General features: G+C 60.1%; 1 protein-coding gene across 1 annotated transcript in view; it reads left to right on the top strand.

Annotated features, from left to right (window-relative positions):
• LOC123354519 (unconventional myosin-Vb-like) overlaps nucleotides 1-18226 on the top strand; it is a 60560-nt gene that overhangs the window by 15533 nt on the left and 26801 nt on the right. Inside the window, exons 5-19 of the mRNA XM_044996639.1 lie at nucleotides 251-394; nucleotides 2403-2484; nucleotides 3940-4047; nucleotides 4497-4609; nucleotides 4875-5140; nucleotides 6121-6202; nucleotides 7916-8056; nucleotides 9387-9512; nucleotides 11404-11487; nucleotides 13309-13446; nucleotides 14232-14329; nucleotides 14773-14859; nucleotides 14974-15085; nucleotides 16805-17016; nucleotides 17549-17705. Of these exons, the coding sequence (XP_044852574.1) occupies nucleotides 251-394; nucleotides 2403-2484; nucleotides 3940-4047; nucleotides 4497-4609; nucleotides 4875-5140; nucleotides 6121-6202; nucleotides 7916-8056; nucleotides 9387-9512; nucleotides 11404-11487; nucleotides 13309-13446; nucleotides 14232-14329; nucleotides 14773-14859; nucleotides 14974-15085; nucleotides 16805-17016; nucleotides 17549-17705 (1950 nt within the window). The remainder of the gene's footprint in view (nucleotides 1-250; nucleotides 395-2402; nucleotides 2485-3939; nucleotides 4048-4496; nucleotides 4610-4874; nucleotides 5141-6120; nucleotides 6203-7915; nucleotides 8057-9386; nucleotides 9513-11403; nucleotides 11488-13308; nucleotides 13447-14231; nucleotides 14330-14772; nucleotides 14860-14973; nucleotides 15086-16804; nucleotides 17017-17548; nucleotides 17706-18226) is intronic.

Genomic DNA, 18226 nt, shown 5'->3' with positions numbered 1-18226 from the left:
GTGTGCAGAGGTGAAGGGTGCATAGATCCAGTCGGCAATGTGGCCTAGTGGGCAGGGCACTGGACTAAAACTCAGGAGACTTACGCTGTGTTTCCCAGCTCTGCTGGGTGACCTCAGGAGAGTCCCACACCCGCCTGCCTCCGTTTCCCCACCTGTAAAATGGGCGTAAGGATGCTCTTGGCTTGGTGCTCGGAGATCTAGGGTGAAAAGTGCCATGTAAGGGCTAAGCGCCATTTCCCTTCCCGATCAGGCTTTTGGAAATGCCAAGACCACCAGGAATGACAACAGCAGCCGCTTTGGGAAATACGTGGAAATCTGCTTCAGCCACGAGTATCGCATCGTCGGGGCCGCCATGAAAACCTACCTGCTGGAGAAATCCCGCCTCACCTTCCAGGTGGGCCCTGTTCGGGGCAGGGGGTGTAGGACGCCGGCTGGGTAGGGCACTGCGGCCCAGGGTATCGCTGAGCGGGCGACTGGGTCCGGGTAAGCAAAGCCCCTTTAGAGACGGCGTAGGGGTGGCTGGCGCTTCCCCTCGCTCGCTGGATTTTCCTGTTGCCTGGGCTGGGACTGCAGCCTCGGCCAGGCTCTGGCTCTCTGCATGCTGAGGAACTGGACTCTGGGAAGGGTCTGAGAGGTAGCAGGGTGTGTGAGTGAGAGCTCCCCCCTCGAGGCCCTCTGAGTTGGGGGTGAAGTAAATCTCCCCTTGGCTCCCCCTGCTAGCTAGTGGGCAGGGCCGTCCCTGCGCCTACATTGGGGAGTTCCTTCAATGCAAGCTCCAAACACTACCCGAAATCCTTAGCCCGTGTGCGGTGGGCAGCGCTCCCAGCGTGCCGCTGGGGTCGGGGGGCACCATGACCTGCCCAGGGCTGGGGGTGCACGGATGTCAGGTGGTGGTGAAGCCGCATGATGTGCTCTGACTATTGGACACACTCCCCTCCGCCCCAGGGCCCTTGCTCGCTCATATAAGATTGAGCTGGGCCCCTGTTGCTGACCGAGATGCAAGGCTCCAGGGGAGTCTTAATCTGTCGTCTCAATATCCTCCCCCCACCCCCGACGTGCCCGGTCTGTGCAGCCCCAGCTTGCCGAGAGCTTCAGGAAACTTCCTGAACAAAAACGTGAGAGTTAAAAGAGCCTTTTTGACTACAGGAAACAGAAGCCCTTGCGATTTCCTCCCCTGCACACAACACAACAAAGGCTGTGGAGAGTCGTTTAATTTTTCATTGTGACGCTTTAACTCGTGAAAAGAAAATGGTGTGTTGGGCGGGGGGGGGCGGAGAACCAAACAGCCTCCCAGGATCACTGGTTGTTTTCTGTGGTAAAGCTGGAAAAAGGGAAGGCCTGAAATAAACTTCCGTAAATTCTCATGGGAAAAGTTAAGAGCCCATCATTCAAAGCCTGCCAACCAAAAGGACCTGGATGTGAGTGTGGTTTTCGCAACCAATTCGGCCAGAGCTTGTGAGTGAGTTAAACACACCAACGAATGCCCTCCTCAGCGAACTTCCCGCTGGTGGGAAAGCCCGAGGAAGTGGCTGAGCCTGGCTGGCTTACTGAAAGTTCAAATCCAGGCTCTGTCAGACAATCATGGGGAAGGAAGTTCCACAGACCCTTCGCTTTCACTAAGGAGCTCCGTTGGCCGACCGAGGCAGGCATCAAAGCTAGAAGGTTCCCATCTTGGATCAAAATTGCTACCGTAACCCCCTTCCAGTGAGCAAATTGGTAAAAGCAAGACCTGGTTGTCTTTTATCAGGAGGGCTGGCTGACTTTTTCAAGCAGGAAACATTTTTGACTGGGCGGGGGGAGGGGGAGTGCTTTTTTCTACTTAACTTTTCACTTTGGAAATGAGCCTTTTTAAAATGCAGCTTTCCATTTTTTAAAGGGAAAATCCACCATATTGTTAAAAAACTAATTAAAATGCCTATTCCAGAAACAGTGACCAGAAATTCCAATGGGGGAAGCTGGAGAAATGCTTCCCTGTTGCCTTCTGTGCTTCCCCCTCCTGGCTGGAGCTGGGGGTGGTGGTGGGGAGATGGCTGAGATGCCCTGAGATCCAGGCAGACCTGAAAGATGTGCATATGGAGCCAGGCTGCAGTGCTCTTCCACAAGCTCCCGCTTGGGTGGGAGGGAGTCTGAACTCAGACCCTTCCATTCCAAAAGCAGGAGGCTCTTCCTCTTGAGCTCAGGGAGAGACTCCCTTCGCTGGTAGCTATAGTAGGCCCTTATTCTCTTATGTGAACCAGCCACTAAGCATGGGGTGGCCAGATACCCATCCCAGCACAGGTTTGTTACTGTGGAGGAGGGGATAGCGGTATCTGACCTGGCCTGTGCGTTCCTTTAGCCAGAGGGATGAGGTGGGGGATCCAGGAAAATCTGGACCAAACCAGCTGTTCTGCTTGTCTCTGCAGGCGAAAGCCGAGAGGAACTACCACATCTTCTACCAGCTGTGCGCGTCGGCCGCGCTGCCGGAGTTCCAAGGCTTGGGCCTCGGTAAGCCCCACGGGCAGAGAAGCAGGGCCTCCCCGGGCAGCCAGCGTGCCAGCAAGAGCCGGGCACTGTCCCTGCAGCAGCAGCTCTGGGTGGTGCAGAGTTGGGAAGCTGCCAGGCTGGAGTGGGCTCTATACAGGACATCTCAAACAAGGGCTGTGGACCTGGGGGTGGGGGTGAGGTGACCAGGGTGGCTCTGGGGCTAAAGGACCTGTCCCCTTGGTGTTGACCTGTTGTGCAGCATGAGAACCAGGGGCTGGTTGGACAGTATTCATGGCAGGCACTGAAAAGGTAAATGCTTCTGGCAGTGTATGGGGAAGAAACACAGCACGTGGCTTGGGTTCACAGGGACAAGCAAAGCTCCTCCAGCAATTATTCCATGGAGAATTTGCCTGTTCTTTGAAATCAAAGCTTTCTGCAGAGGGGGTTTGATTGGGACAAAGTTCCTCAGGTTTCAGTCCTGCCTGGTTTCCAGTCTGGCTTCCTGACAACTCGTCATCCTGGCTTCTTGGCAGGCTGCCTGGTAGGCTGCCGGGGACCGCAGGACTTCCAGGGTCTCCAGTTCGGGGACAGCCCATTAGACAGACTGCTGCAGTCTGGGGGCTCCCGGGGAGCTGGCTCCGGAGCTGTGGGAACCCCTGGAGCCTGGCTCCCCTTTAGCCCACCAGACAATTTTATTTTGAAATCAACCCACCACACTGATATTTGGGGGGATGGGCGGGATGACACATTTTTATCTTTTTGCAAAGAAGTGTGAACTCGTGTGTGTGTTCCAAATCTCGAATTCTTAAAACCCTCCCCAGACCGGCACTAGGGCTCAGCTTTTGTGTCCAAGGGGCTCTCGGTTCTTGCCTGGCACCAAGAATGTGGCTGCTTCATACAGCAGGGGTCGGCAACCTATGGCACACGAGCTGATTTTTAATGGCACGCTGCTGCCTGATGGGACTCCAGCATGCCATTAAAAATACTGCCTGGTGCAGCAAGCTGCAGGGTCCGCGCTCCTGGGCCGGAGCGCCCGGCCGAGTGCAGCAAGCCGCCGGCCCCTTCCCTGGAGCTTCTTAAACATTTTGAAAACCTTGTTTATTTTACAATACAACACTAGTTTAGTGATATAATATATAGACTTGCAGAGAGACCTTCTAAAAAACATTAAAATGTATGACCGGCATGCGAAACCTTAAATCCGAGTGAATGAATGAAGACTCGGCCCAGCACTTCTGAAAGGTTGCCGACCCCTGAGCTACAGCTTTCTGCGTCGGTGTCTGGCCGTGTTCCAGCAGGGAAGGGCTGGGGATCTGTGTCTGGGCTGGGAGCAGGGCCGTAGCCACCCCAGTAGCTGAGGGAAGCTGTGGGAGGCGAGACAGAGGCAGTGGGGCTGTCCTGCTGATCTTGCTTGGTCCCAGTGGAAGGGAACTAACTGGGAGCTGGTGTCAGTAGGGTCCATCTCTCACCCTGCAGGTGGGGCTGAATCCTTCCATTACACCAACCAGGGGCAGTGCACGCACCTTGAGGCGACGGATGATGCCGCTGACCTGGAGAGCACACGAAACGCCTTCTCGCTGCTGGGTAGCTGTCCCTGCCTGGTCTGGTGGTACCTCCGGCTGGGGGTGGGGAGTCGGGGTTGCATCCCCACCGGCTTTGCACGCTCACTGCGAGGCGCATGGGAGTCCCTGTACCCCATCAGGCCCGGCTCGGTCAGCCTGATGTTTGAGGAAGGTGCAAGGAACCCCCTAGTGGATGGTGAAGGAATGACCCATCCATGGTCCTGACCCCTGGCAGGCTCCCCCCACCCACCCCCGGTTCCCTGCTGGCAGCCGCCTGGGGCTTCTCGGGGGTGGGGGGAGCTTTGTCAATGTCACTGTAGAACGGGCTCCTGGCAGGGGTGGGGGCTGCTGGCTCCTTGTCTGAGCTGAAGCTGTCCTGGGGCCAGCGGGAGGGGGAGCGGCTAGTGGCCCTCTCCATGGGGCTGCCCCGCGCCTGGCCTGGTGCGGTACCGTGTGCTGTGCGCTCTGCAGGGGTCCATGAGTCAAGCCAGCTGGAACTGTTCAGCCTCCTGGCCTCTATCCTGCACCTGGGCAACATCCGGCTCCGAGCGAAGGACCGGCACGGGGAGAGCTGCTTCGTTGAGGTAAGGGGGAGCCGGCTCCCTCCGCCCTGCAGCAGCCCTGGGGGCAGCAGACTGCCGGACTGATGACTGACGAGGGTGGCCCTTGCCTCAGCCCAGCTAGAGGGGAGGGGCTGCGGGGCAGGTGTATGGGCCTTGGGCTGTTGGCTCGGAATGGGGTGCTCTGCCGAGCCCCCCCGGAGGCTCTCCCAGTACTGGCTGGGGGTCATGGGGAGGGCTCCCTTCCCCACAGCAACACAGCTGATGCGAGGTTTCCGTCTCCGTGCAGCCAGGCGACAAAGCCCTGGGCCTGTTCTGCGCACTGCTGGGCGTGGAGAAGTCCCAGGTCTCGCGCTGGCTCTGCTACCGCAAGCTGGTCACGGCCAGCGAGACCTACGTGAAGCCCATGTCCAGGCAGCAGGCCCTGAACTCCCGCGATGCCCTGGCCAAGCACATCTATGGGCAGCTCTTCAAGTGGATCGTGGGCAGGATCAACAAAGCCCTGCGGGCATCCTGCAGGCAGCAGGCCTCCATCGGCATCCTGGACATCTACGGGTAAGGCCCGGGCCTGCGTGGAGTCCAGCCTTCCTCGCTCAAGGCCCCCCAGGGACGCTGGACCAGCCTCCGCTCACCCCTGTGTGAAGGAGGGTCTGTGCCTGCTCAGGGGAGTGAATCCACACGGGGTCCTTCCCGGCAAAACCTCTTTACTAGCGAGCCAGCCAGGCGGCAGGTGCCCTGCATTAGCCCGGTGATGTGGCCTCAGAGCATGGACTGCCTGGGTGACTCTCCACACACCTGGCCAGTTCCCTGGCCAATCTCCTCTGGGGTCTTCTGAGCTGGCAGGTCCTAGCTCTCCTGTTCCCCTTCCCCACGTGGGGCGCAGGTGCCTACCTGGCAGACTGTCTGGGAAATCCAACTCCAGCCCCGTGTGGGCACGACTAGGGTATGAGGCTGGGCCGAGCTCGAGAGCGGCCCTGGTTGTCAGTGTTCGTTGGGCCGTAGCCGCGTCCTTCCCCCTCCCCATCTCCTGCTCTTGCTGGTGCACTTGGGGAGTGCTCCCTGGCCGTCCCTGCTGGGCTCCTGCCTAGAGGCTGTCGTGCGTGCCCCCCCCTTCTTTGGAAGACCCGAGAGTTCAGGGCAACTTGCGGTGTTGCTGAAGCTTATGGGGTGGAGAGCAGTGTTAGACTCAGGGATCCTCCTCTCAGCTCCAGCACTGAACCAAGCTGGACTTGTTTCCCCCACTAATTCGGGGAGAGGGAGAGCTCAGTGGTTTGAGCATTGGCCTGCTAAATCCAGGGGTGAGAGTTCAATCCGTGAGGGGGCTATTTAGGGAACTGGGGTAAAAATCTGTCTGGGGCTTGGTCCTGCTTTGAGCAGGGGGTTGGACTAGGTGACCTCCCGAGGTCCCTTCCAACTCTGGTATTCTGTGATAATTCTCCTTGTTGAAAAGCACAAACCCTTGGAGAGGCCTTGTCAGCTCCCCTGTCGTCGTCCTCTCCTTCCTCCTAGTCACCCCCACCCCCGTCTCCCTTCAGGTTCGAGATGTTCACAGTCAACAGCTTCGAGCAGTTCTGCATCAACTACGCCAACGAGAAGCTGCAGCAGCACTTCAACCTGGTCAGTGCTGCCCTCCCAGCTGTTGCCTGCTGGGCTCCCGTACCCTTGGGGGGAGTCTAGAGCTGGCAGGCTGTCTCTGTACAGCACCTAGCGCAGCAAGGCCCGGGTCCATGACTGGGGCTCCTGGGTGCTACGGTAAAACAAACTAACTGAATTACCCAGGGAAGGTCACTGGGTACCTGAACGTCTGTTCTCCCCTCTCTTGTCCCAAGCCTGGTGCCCTCCAGGCAGCATGCTGTGGGTGTGGTAGTAACTGCCAACACCCCCCTTCCCCTCCCCTCCACACCTTGGGGAGCTGGCTGGGGAAGCCTTGAAAGGCCCCCTGAATGGCTCTTACCAGCTGATTGTTTCTTGCTAACTCAACTGAGTTTGACACCTGCATATTGAATTCCCGGTCTGGCGCCTTAGTGCTGAGGCCAGTTAGGCCGTGTCTGTAACCGTGCTCCGGTCACTGGGACCAGTCCAGCGGCAGCTGTTAAAGCGTTCACCAGAGAACAGTCTGACGTTGGTGCCAGAGATGTTTCCCCACAAACCCCTAATATCTGGGCTGGGAAACCTTTTTGGTCTCAAATTTCCTACAAAAATGCTTCTATCCCTTCCCCCCCCCCCCCCATCAAAATGCTTTTTTTTCCTTAAAGGGTCAGTTTTGACACTGTTTTGGTCAGTGTCCCCACGGGACGTTTTAGGAACAGGCTCGTTTTTCTTGAAATAAAACTCAGTTTATACAAAACTTTAATTTAAAAAACGCTAATAGTCAAAATTGGAACATCGCTAAAATCAAACCCACTTTTTTAGAATTTCATTTTGTTGAAAACTTTTTAAAATCTTCATTCCACTTCTGAACAGAGAGTTTGAAAATCGGGGGAACTTCCTGTGAAACAGGATCTGTCCCCTGCTGTCTCAGCTAACGATACAGAGCTGCTGAGAGTCGCCAAGCCACTAAACAGTGTGCTGCAAAAATGTAAACTCGTCCGACGGGCCCTCGGCTCACCAGGCTCCTGCTTGTTTGGGGGGCAGATGGGAGCCGAGGTTCCACATCCTTTCACAGGCTGCCACCTGCCCACAAAATCCCATTCGCAGGGGTGAATTGCCATGTTCGCCCAGGGTTCAGCAGATGTCACTACCACTGGGGCTTGGGCAGCTGGGGTGTTTGCTGGGCTGGTCTCTGGGCTGCGCGTGTCTAGCGTGCTGGTTAGCCTGGAGGGCTGGAAATAGCAAAGGAGCCTAGGGGAATTGGGCACCTGATTCCATTGTGGCAGGGAGGTTCAGAGGATTCCATTCAGGGGTCTCTGCGGGGGGCTCTGTCCAGAGAAAATGGAGCAGGGGCCCGCCCCCCCGCAGAGTGCTGTTGTGCGGACTCAGCACCTGAGTGGCCCTTATGTCAGTTCCCCAAATCCCAGTCCTGGCCTGGCAGGGCCGTGCAGAGCCGCTGCAGTCAGGCCAACACAGCAGGCGGCCTAGGGCCCGATTCTCCCCTCCCTGCAGCTCGTGGTCACTTGCCGCCTGTGCAGCATGGCCAGAAGTGCCCTTGTAGTTGGCGGGGGAGCCGACTGCGCATCTTCCCAGGCGGAAGGGCTGCCCGCTGGCGTGGCACAGTCAGGCAGCAGTGCAGGGCCCACTGAAACCTAGACCGAACTCTGGCTAACCTCCCCCAGCCCTGTGCGGGGGCAGGAGGGGCGAGAGCTCTGATCCCGTTCCCACCCCTCCCCGTAGCACGTCTTTAAGCTGGAGCAGGAGGAATACATGAAGGAGGAGATCCCCTGGACCTTCATCGACTTCTACGACAACCAGCCTTGCATCAACCTCATCGAGGCCAAGCTGGGCATTCTGGACCTGCTGAATGAGGAGTGCAAGGTGAGCGTCCGTCCTGCCTCGCCGGGGGGCCAGCAGCACAGCTGGGGGCGAGGCCGGCTTTGGGGGGCGTGAGGGTCCAGCGCGCTCCTTGCAGCCTGGATAACGGGACAGTCTCTGGTCCTAGGCCTGAGCCAAGCTGTTCTCAGATGAACACCCTGCGGGGAACAGCCGACAGCTTCCCAATCCTGGTGCTTTGTTCTCCCCTCTTGTGAGGGGTGTGGAAGCTTGGCCGTGGGGGAGCATTGGGGAGCCTTGATGCTACGTTGCCCGTTCAAATGCTGATGGTGGCAGAAAACTGCTGCCGTGGGCTTAGGCCCATCCTGTGTGCAGGTGCCCACTGCCCACCACACTGGGCGTGGCGCTGCCTGGCAGACGTTGGGCTGGCCCTCGGCTGGAGAGCATGAGGCAAGCTGGGAAAGGCAGTTCATGCAGTGCCTGCGCCTCACAGCTCTGCACGTGGCACCCTGACTAATCCACAAGCAGTGTCAACTTCCAGCCAGCCGTCCGGCTGCAAAGAAGCTAAGTCAGCGCCACCCCTGGTGCCTCCGAGAGGCACTCCTGGTCTTGGGGCAGCGCTCCACTGGCACGGGGCCAAAGGAGCTCGGCTGGCTTGTGCCGCGTAAGAAATACAGGCGGCAGCACATGGGTAGAGGGGGAGGCTAAGAGGTCTAGGAGTTGGCTGCCTGCCTTCCACAAGGGCATTGCAAACTGTAGGGAGCGTCCAGCATAACGGGCAATGTCCCTCTCCCGGCTGGGCCCGCTCCCGGCAGGCAGCTAGCTGGGAAGAGCTGCTAAACTGGAGGGGGTTCAGAGAAGAGCCAGGAGAGCGATCACAGGAGAATCTGCCTGATGGTGACAGCCGCAAGGAGCTCAGTCGAGTTAGTTTATCCAAGAGAAAGTTAGGGGGTGACTTGACTGCTGTCTGAATCTGTGTGGGGAACAAATATTTAATAACGGGCTCTGCACTCGAGCAGGGAAAGGTCTTGCATGACCCAATGGCTGCAAATTGAAGCTGGGAAGGGCGTACGTTTTTGACAGCCCGAGTAACCATTGGAACAGCTTACCAAGGCTTGTGGTGGATTCTCCATCCCTGATGAGGATGATTAATGAAGATGGATGGGGTTTCTGAGGTGGGCTCTAGGAATGATTTTGGGGGTAGCTCTCTGGCCTGTCTCGTACAAGAGGTCAGCCCAGATCGCAGTGGTCCCATCTGGCCTTGGAAGGAAGTAATCTAAATACCCAGCTGCAGCTGGATGGCCTACGTGGGGGCAATGGAGGCGTCCTATTCCCCAGGCCTCCTGCTGTCTGACTCGCCTTCTCTGCCTCCCAGATGCCCAAGGGCAGCGACGCGAGCTGGGCTCAGAAGCTCTACGACAAGCACCTTCCCCACAGCTCCCACTTCCAGAAGCCCAAGATGTCCACAGAGGCCTTCATTGTCCGCCACTTCGCGGGCAAGGTAAGAGGGGCCTGGGGGAGGTCGCAGGGCACAGGTGGGGGGGCACTGGGGTACAGGGGAGGCTGAGACTTGTCTGAGGTCAGGCTCTGTCTGAACTGGGGTGAGAATGGAGCTGGCTGGGAAGTCTGCCTTGGAAAAATCTGAAGACTAAAGTTTTCTCTCCCAAACTAATGCTGTGGTATAACCGCACTGGACTCCTGGTGGTGCCGGTTGGGGGAAGGGGACTCTCCCGAAGCAGGAGGGAGCCCAGCAGGCCCAGGACTGCGGCAGCATAAGCTCTGCAGCCAAATGTCACTGCGGTGCCTGCCCGCTGCTGTCCGCGCTCTGCTGGCTGCAGGGGAAAGCTGCCTCCCCATGCACCAGGGCCCAGTGGGTCTGCAGCCGGCCCCCTCCTGCCACTCGCTCCAGGGCTGAGTGGGCTCCTAGCATGGTGATGGGGCTGAAAACAAAGCAGGCTCTGTTAGAGCCAGCCTGTGACTGGAGTCTGAACTCTGTCGTGTGCCGCCCTAAGTACGTCTCTAGTAGTCTACTGGCCCCTTAAAACAAGCTCCCTGTTCTGCGCTGTGCATCCTGGGACTGGTAGTTCCTAGAGATCAGGTGACTTGTAGGCTTGGAGCAAGGCCTGCTGGGAGAAGAAACAAGATATAAGGCACCACTGTGAAGGACTGGGCGTGGCCCAGCTGGCACAGGTGAAACTAAACCTGTCTGGAGAATCCAGTGTCTAGACGGTCGCCACACCTGTGTTGGGTGTGGCTGCAAGTGGCACTGCCTAAATGCCATGAGACACCCCCACCCCCACCCTAGCTGGCACCCACTGGGAGCATCCACAGCTCCAGCTGCTGATCTGTGGGGAGCTTCCAGCCCCTCTGGGTTTGGTAGAGTATCCAGGGCAGGCTGGTGAGCTTTGAGCAGGGGCGGGCAAACTTTTTTTGGCAGGTTCCATAAATTGAATGGAGGGCCAGTTAGGGGAGGGGGTTGTGGCCTGGCCCCCACTGTCTATCTGCCCCTCCCCCTGGGACCCCTCCCCCATTCTCCCCCCTCCCCACCCCACTCCTGGTCCCCTGACTGCCCCCGGACCCCCACCGCCCCATCCAACCCCTCCTCTCATTCCTGACGTGCCCCCCCCAGGACCCCTGCCCCATCCAACCACCCCTTCTCCCTGGCCCCTGACTGCCCCCCGGGACCACCACCCCTGAACTCCCTTGCCCTATATCCAACCCCTCTGTGCCCCCTTACCATGCTGCCTGGAGCACCGGTGGCTGGCAGCACTACAGCTCGGGCTGGGCAGGACGGTCCCGTGGGCTGTAGTTTGCCCACCCCGGCTTTGAGCCTCAGAGTCCCAGGGGCTGCTGGGACCCCAAGCGGTCTGTGCTGGGGCGTTCGGCTCTAGTCCCTTCGGAGGGGCCCCTGTGGGCGGGGGCTGGACTAGACTCCTCCTGAGGCCCCCTCCAGCCTGACATTTCTATGGCTCCGTCTGTGGCCTGGGCAGGGGGTATTTGTCTGTCTGCATGAGAATTCCAGCTGCAGCCAGCCTTCGGCAATGACTCCGGGGCTTACCTCGCTGAGGGCTGGGTGGGGGTGTGTGTGTGTGTGTGTGTGTGTGTGTCTAAAACACCTATTTAGGCACAATTCTTCACCACCTCTCCTGTGTAACCAGCAGACGAACTCCCACCCACCCCAAGCTGTTCCCTGGAGCACAGCACTGGTGCAAACATGGGCTGGGGCATCTCAAAGGCCCAAGAGCTTTAGGCACCCAACTCCCATTAGCTCTGATTCCCCACCCCAGTACCTCTTCTCTAGAGACCCCTGGGCTCTGAATTGTCCCAGGAGACCCCGAGGCTGTCATAGCCCGGAGCTGCTGAGGCCTCCTGCATGCCCTGTTTACCCACAGGTGGAGTATCAGTGCAGCGGGTTCCTGGCGAAGAACCAAGACACTGTCCATGCAGAGCTGATCGGGCTCCTCCGAGCCAGCAAGGTGAGCCCACGGCCCTCCCAGGGGGGAGGCGCTTGGCAGCAGACTGCACAGAGGAGGGTGGTAGGCAGGTGTCCCCTGAAGTCCATCTGCATCCTGTGCCGGGATGGGGCGTGTCACGTGGGTCAGAAGGGGCAGCGCTGGCGCCTTGGGGAGAAGTGCCCTGGCAAACCTGCAGCAACAGGGCAGCCCCAGTATTCAAGATTTGCAAACAAAGGGGTCTTGACAACACAACTGACCTGGGGAGCTGTGGGGGGCACAGTATCCTCACTGTGGATGCCAAGGTGGGGACCCACGTGCCTCCTGCCATAAGGGCAAAAGCTGCACCCACCTTGAGCCCTCTCTCCATGGGGGAGGGTGTGTGGGGGGCAGGGTGATGGGAGCTGTGGTGCAGAGACCAGATGCCAGGGGAGCGATCTAGGAAATAGGACTAATTGGAGTCCTGTCCTATCCATGATGCCCTGAGTCGTCAGGACCCCTTCTCGGAGCACACGCTGCTGCTGCTGCAAAGGCTTGTTGCAGACTAAGCTGTGGGTGGGTTAGAAAATGAAGACTCGTCTCCACCAGGGGGCACCAGACCTCTATTACCCTGCCCCCCCTGACCCCCCCCATAAACCATGCTCTGCAACCTGACCTGTGAAACAGCTGCCTGGCTAGAAACCCCCTGGCATGGGAGCGGCCTGTGGGAGCCCAACAGGCCAGGCCTCGCCAGCAGAGCCGATGGCTGGGAATGGGGAGCCGGGGGGACTCCAGGTGTCTGAACTCTCTGCTGTGCTGGGGCTCCAGGCCACTGCTGCAATGCAGGAGACTAGACACTGGGAGCTGTTAGCCTGTGTTGGGGGGGCTGGCAGACAAAGCAACAGTGACCTTGCTGTTAAGTTAATGGTCTGTCATTTCTCCCCCCCCCCCCGCCATTGCCATCCTGTGGACCCCACAGGAGGTAAGTGGTGCCGCGGGTAGGAGACACAGGCCGCTCTCCCTTGGCTGGTGGGGGAGCCTGCAGGTTGCCAGCTCTGGCTGGACGTTTTCCTGCAGGTCTCCTCACGTGATGTGGAGGGGTGGCAGCCCGGGGGGTGACGCCTGGTGCGTCGCAATGGGCGGAAGCCTGGGCCCTTCACTCGGGGCTGTGGATGCTATTCGCCCTGTTGGGAGTGGGGATGAGCTGCTCCCTACGTTGGGGGGGCCATGGGCTGGTTCGTGTCGGGCTCCGTACTGACCGCAGGCTCGGATCCCTGCTGCCTGTGACTCAGCAGGGTCCTGGGCAGGTCAGACTCTGCCTGACCCCCCAGCTGGTGCAGGGAGCAGCTGCCCATGAGCAGCACTGGCACAGCTGCAGGGAGGGCTGCACCCCGCCGCAGGGCCTGCCGTTCTCATGCAGCTGGCTCTGTGGCTCCCCACGGTGCTACTGCAGCACCGGGAGCCGGGGGGCTGTGGCCACGGACAGGGGCGGCTCTAGTAATTTCGCCGCCCCAAGCACGGCAGCACGCTGCGGGGGGCGCTCTGGCAGTCGCTGGTCCCGTGGACCTCCCGCAGGCGTGCCTGCAGATGCTCCACCGAAGCCGTGGGACCAGCGGACCCTCCGCAAGCACGTCTGCGGGAGGTCCACCGGAGCCGCCTGCTGCCCTCCCGGCGAAAGACAGAGCACCCCCCGCGGCGTGCCGCCCCAAGCACTTGCTTGGTGTGCTGGGGCCTGGAGCCGCTCCTGGCCACGGAGCCCCTTGTAGCGATAGGGCTCGGGGTTGCTGGCTGCCTGCCCCTGCTGGCCAGTAGGTGTCACTCATGGCCTGCTGCTGGCTCTGATCCTGCTGCTGTCTCCCCACCCAGTCTGCGCTGCTCGCCGAGCTCTTCCCAGAGGAGGGGGATGGCAGCATCGCCCCGCACGGCTCCAGGGTGCCCATCCGCCCCGGCAGGAGGTCTCTGCCAGCTACAGACAAGGAGCACAAGAAACCCATCTCCACCCAGGTACCCAGCGGGGCTGGCGTGTCCTATCCCCGTTCCGCCTGCCTTCCCCACGGTGGGAGGTTCAGCCCCCCACGCGTCACTACCCCCTTTAACGCTGCACTGAGCATCCAGTGCACTGCACTGTGAAAACCCCACCTGGCTTCTCAATGTGCCTAACAGATTCCTCCTCCGTCTCCAGGAAATCTTACTGGCCTGGCTCTGCCTTAGAAGTGCTGAGCCCTACAAATCCTGCTGGCCTCCGGGGGCAGCCGGTGCTCAGCACAGCTGGAAATCGGGGCTCTGTGCCCCTGTCAGTGAGATGCTCCAAACCCTTTCGCTGGGTGGTGGGGAGAGATGGGCCCAAGCGCACAGACCTTCCCAGACTCTGCCGTGTGCTGGGGCAGGCCTGAGCTGCAGCCCCACAGGCTGGGTGGGCTGGGGACTCTGGTTCCAGGCCGCTCGGAGGCTTATCAGCCTCTGAAGCACTGAATGGTGCTGCCAGGTGAGGAGGTGGCCTGGAAAGGGGCAGCTGGGTATCCAGGGGCTGCACTCAGGGGTTCCCCTTCTCCCATGGACCAGCCTTCAGCTTAGGACAGTGGGTCCTGGTGCTCTCTGCTGCCCGCCCAGTGTCCAGGCCCCTTGCCTGTGCCCACGGAGGGCGGGGGAAATGCCAACCCTCCCCAGGGAATCTAGAAGCAGCTTCACTCGGCTGAGGACAAGGTCAGAGCCTGCTCCCAAGCCCTGGCTCCCTGCTGGGGCACTGCATCCACACCCAGACCTAAGCCCGCTCGCTCTGTCCCCCGCAGTTCAAAGCGTCGCTGCACAAGCTCATGGAGACCCTGAGCAGCACCGCGCCCCACTACGTGCGCTGCATCAATCCCAACGACCACAAGCAGCCCTTCGAGTGAGTGCCTGGCAGCTCTGCAATGGGGCCGGGGCCGGGGTGGGAGAGACTCCAGCTGGATGTGCCAGGCCCAGACCTGCTGTCTGGGGGACCTGCATCACCAAGGAACTCTTGTGAAACTAGCAGCAACGTGTTCCGTCCCCTGCGGTGGGGCTGGCTCTGCAGTAGCAAAACCGGCCAACTCCTTGGTCCAGTGCAGAACTGAGCGACTTCCCTCGCTGTCGGGAACGGCTGCGCAGCAGGGCTGTGAGCTGCAAAACCAGCAGCCTCATTCCCATGGGCGCCTCTGCATGCTATTGTGGTACAAGCAGTCAGCAAGGAGGTGGCCTGCCCAGGCTTGGGCCGAGAGCAGTGCCAGCCAGGATGTGGGATGGCAGATCCGAACCGCGAGCCCTAAGGAACCCTCGCTCGGAGGGTGCTGACACTGACTCTCTCTGCTCTAGGTTTGATGCCAAGCGAGCAGTCGAGCAGCTGAGAGCCTGTGGGGTCCTGGAAACCATTCAGATCAGCGCCTCCGGCTACCCATCCAGGTACGGCCAACCCAGGCGTTTCCTGCCTGCCCTCCTCTCTGCCGGAGCATTTGGGTCCCTGGCGCTCGCTAACTCGCCCCGTTGGGTCTGGCTTCTGTCCCCCACCCCCCGCAGGTGGACGTACGTGGAGTTCTTTAGCAGGTGCAGGGCTCTGATGCGCCCAGAGGAGCTGATGGGCGGTGATGAGAGGCAGACCTGCCGGCTTGTCCTTGAGAGGCTGCTGAAGGTAAGAGCCCTGCACGTTGCCGTGCCGGTGGAGAGGACCCTGAATGGGGCAGCAGGGGATTAAATTCTAGGCCCTCGCTGCTACTGCACCCAGCCTTCCCTGCCACCCCACCCGCTCCTCCGTGCCCTGCGGGGAGCTGCCTGCTGGTGCGCCCGGCCGTGTGGCCTTGATGGGCCCTTCCCTCCTGGCCGTGAGGTCACTATTGCAGGGAACGGGTGGTTCAAGTCCATCTGGATTGTGCCATAGCCTCAGGCTGGGGGTGTCTGGGGCCAGGTGTCACTGCCTGCGGGTGCTGCAGTCATCTGTCCCCTCTCGATAATGGGACTAGCCTGCCCAGTGTCCCACTGCTCCCACGGTGTCCTAGAGACTGGCAAAGGGGGCCTGGCCCAGAACCTTGTGCCCAACACAACCTGCTCCCGTTGGAAACATCGACTCAGCCGAAACCCACCAACTTCCCTGTGGAGACGGTGCTGCATCGCCCGGTGGGAGGTGTGGTCCGGGCTGCCTCTCCTCCATGCACCACTCTGCCTTCCTGACGAGCAGCTCGTCCTAAGAGTCTCTGGCCATGGAGCCTGCCTCATAGAGCAGGGGTTCCCAAACTGCAGGACACGCGCCCCTGGGGGTACACGAGGCCCCTCTCTTGGGGGTGCACATGGGAGAAATTATGTAATTGATTTATTGCATTTTCCTAATAGGCTACTCAGATGAAGCTTTAAAACTGGGAATTTATTATATAAAATACGGTACATTTCCTTCAAGCCGTACCGATGAGAACAGATGCAGGGCGATGCTGCTGTACAAAGCCCTCCCCTCCAATCACTGTGCAGCGCGGGTTCAGTTGCCCAGCAACTGTCCGGTCTGTCTGAGCTCAGAACTTAGGGTTTTATGGGTTGTACCTGTTCATGCTCTAACTAGATCTGTATGTAACCGTGGAAGCCGGGCCGATGGCTAAAGCCAGGCAGTGTGAAGAACAGAGTAGCCGTGATGAGAAGAGGGTGGGGACGCAGGCAGCTGGCAGATCTGGAAGGGGGTCTGCATTGAGCAACATTTATATAGAGAGGGCATGAGAGGCCCCTGAACTACAACTCCCAAGAGGCATTGCAGCAGCCTTTCCAAACTGGAATATTGAGGATTTTGGCTGCAATCTTGGGGGGGGGGGGGTTTCTAACCAGCCCTGGGCATCTGAGCCCATGGTTGGGCCATGTAGGCCGGGGCAGCTCCTGCCGGCTGGTGCTGACCGTACTGTGCTAAGCCGGCGTTAGGCTGGTCCCATGGCAGAGTTGAGGGTCTCCGTTCTCTGGGCAGGCCAAGGCCCGTCCCGGTCTCTGAGTGCTGCAGCTTCCTTTCTGCCCAGGCCAGAGACCGTCTGGGGGACACTAGGATTCGTTCCCCAGCTCTGCCAGTCTGACCCTTATCCTCTGGGGACCCACGTCCCAGTGACACCTCCCGGCGTGCAGCTCAGTGTGGGGAGTGCTGCAGTTGGAGGGGGCGTTGGGTGTCTAAAGGGTTAATACCCCCCTCTCCCTGGGATGCTCTGGATGCTGCAGCCCCCCTCCTGTCAGCTGTGGCGGGAGGGTCTGTCCAGCCAGGCCCTGGCGCCAGGAAGGACCCGCACAGCGCTGCTGCTATCCAGGCCTGCAGCAAGGAGCACCCATGGCTGAGTTCACTCCACCCCATTGTACTTGCCTGGTCCTGGATCTCGCTATCCCCTTCCCACAGGACCCTAGCAAATACCAGTGCGGGAAGAGCAAGATCTTCTTCCGTGCTGGCCAGGTGGCCTTCCTGGAGGAGCTGCGTGTCAAGAGGCTGAGAGCAGCCTGTGTCGTCCTTCAGAAGAGCGTTCGCTGCTGGTTGGCGAGGAAACACTTCTTGCGTATGCGAACTGCAGCCGTCTGCCTCCAGCGCTTTTCCCGGGGCTTCCTGGCCCGGAGGTGAGAGGTGCTGCCCACGTCTGCCGGGTTGAGCCAGGCATTCATGTGGCTCTGCCTTGGCATCATCTGGCCCCTGGAGACCCATCTCTGGGCACCCTCGCCCTTTGCGGTACCCAGCCGCTGGAACGGGCCACCTAAGAGCTGCTGATGCAGAGTGTCTGGCTGGCAAACAGCATCCCCGAAGCTACCGCAGGTGGAGGCCTAGGCAGGGACCTGGCGCTAGCCACGCTCCACCCCAGAGGTGGCTGCATTTCCAAAGCCACTGTAAAAATCCCATGTCCCTACTCTGGGAGCCAGGAGAAGCTGGTACCATGACAGCAGCTGCGATTGGGTCTCATTTGGGGGTGAATGGAGCAGTGCCCTAGCTCTGAGCCTAGGGAAGTGGGGGGTCGGCCTCAGGGCCTGGTGCTGGGTCTTTGCTGTGGGGCTCTGCGCTGCTGGGGGTCGCTCTGTCCCTGGGGGGTGTGTAAGTTCTGCCCTGCCCCAGTGGGCTCTGGCTTCCCACGCCCAACGCCTGTTGCCCTTTACGCAGGCTCGCCAGGCACCTGAGGATGAGCAACGCCGCTCTCATCCTGCAGAACTTCTTCAAGATGGCCCTGGCCAGGCGCTCGTACCTCCGCACCCAGGCAGCAGTGGTCACCATCCAGGCCTTTGCCCGCGGCATGTTCGCCAGGCGCCTGCACCGCCAGGTACCGGCCCTGCCCGCAGCCGCGGGGTTGGGGATCCGCTCGTGGTGGCAGCTTCGGAGGGGGACATCCCACGTGTGCTCCCAGGGGTGCAGCCCTTGGGTAGGGGGTACTGACGGGTTACAGGAGCCCCAGGTAATGTGGGAGGGGGGTGGGCTGGCAAGTGCATCCTGGGATCTGGAGGGAGCCCCCCTGTAGAGCAGAGATGCATCCCCCTCTCGCTGCTGGTAGAGCAGTGACCTGTTTGGCTCAGCTCCTTGTCCTGCATGTGCAGGGAGTGTGGGGCCTTACCTAGCAGCATGGGGGGGGTACCTGTGGGCAGCCCCCCCCAACTGCAGGCAGTGTGAGCAAGTCGTGCTGTGACTCCCCGGGCAGAGGTACCGCTCTCCTGCCTGGGGGGTGGGGCGCCTGGTGGCCCGTTCAGGGTCTGTTGGGAGCTGCCCCATCCCCACCCTCAGGAGTGAGCAGGTTCCTAGCAGGTATCGAAGGCGGCCCGTGCGCCTCAGCTCGGGGGATCTGCATTG

This window comes from Mauremys mutica, chromosome 21 (assembly GCF_020497125.1).
Source record: "Mauremys mutica isolate MM-2020 ecotype Southern chromosome 21, ASM2049712v1, whole genome shotgun sequence".
NCBI classification, from domain to species: domain Eukaryota; kingdom Metazoa; phylum Chordata; order Testudines; family Geoemydidae; genus Mauremys; species Mauremys mutica.
The sequence above is the reverse complement of the archived record's forward strand: the minus strand, read 5'-3'. Positions and strand labels throughout refer to the sequence as shown.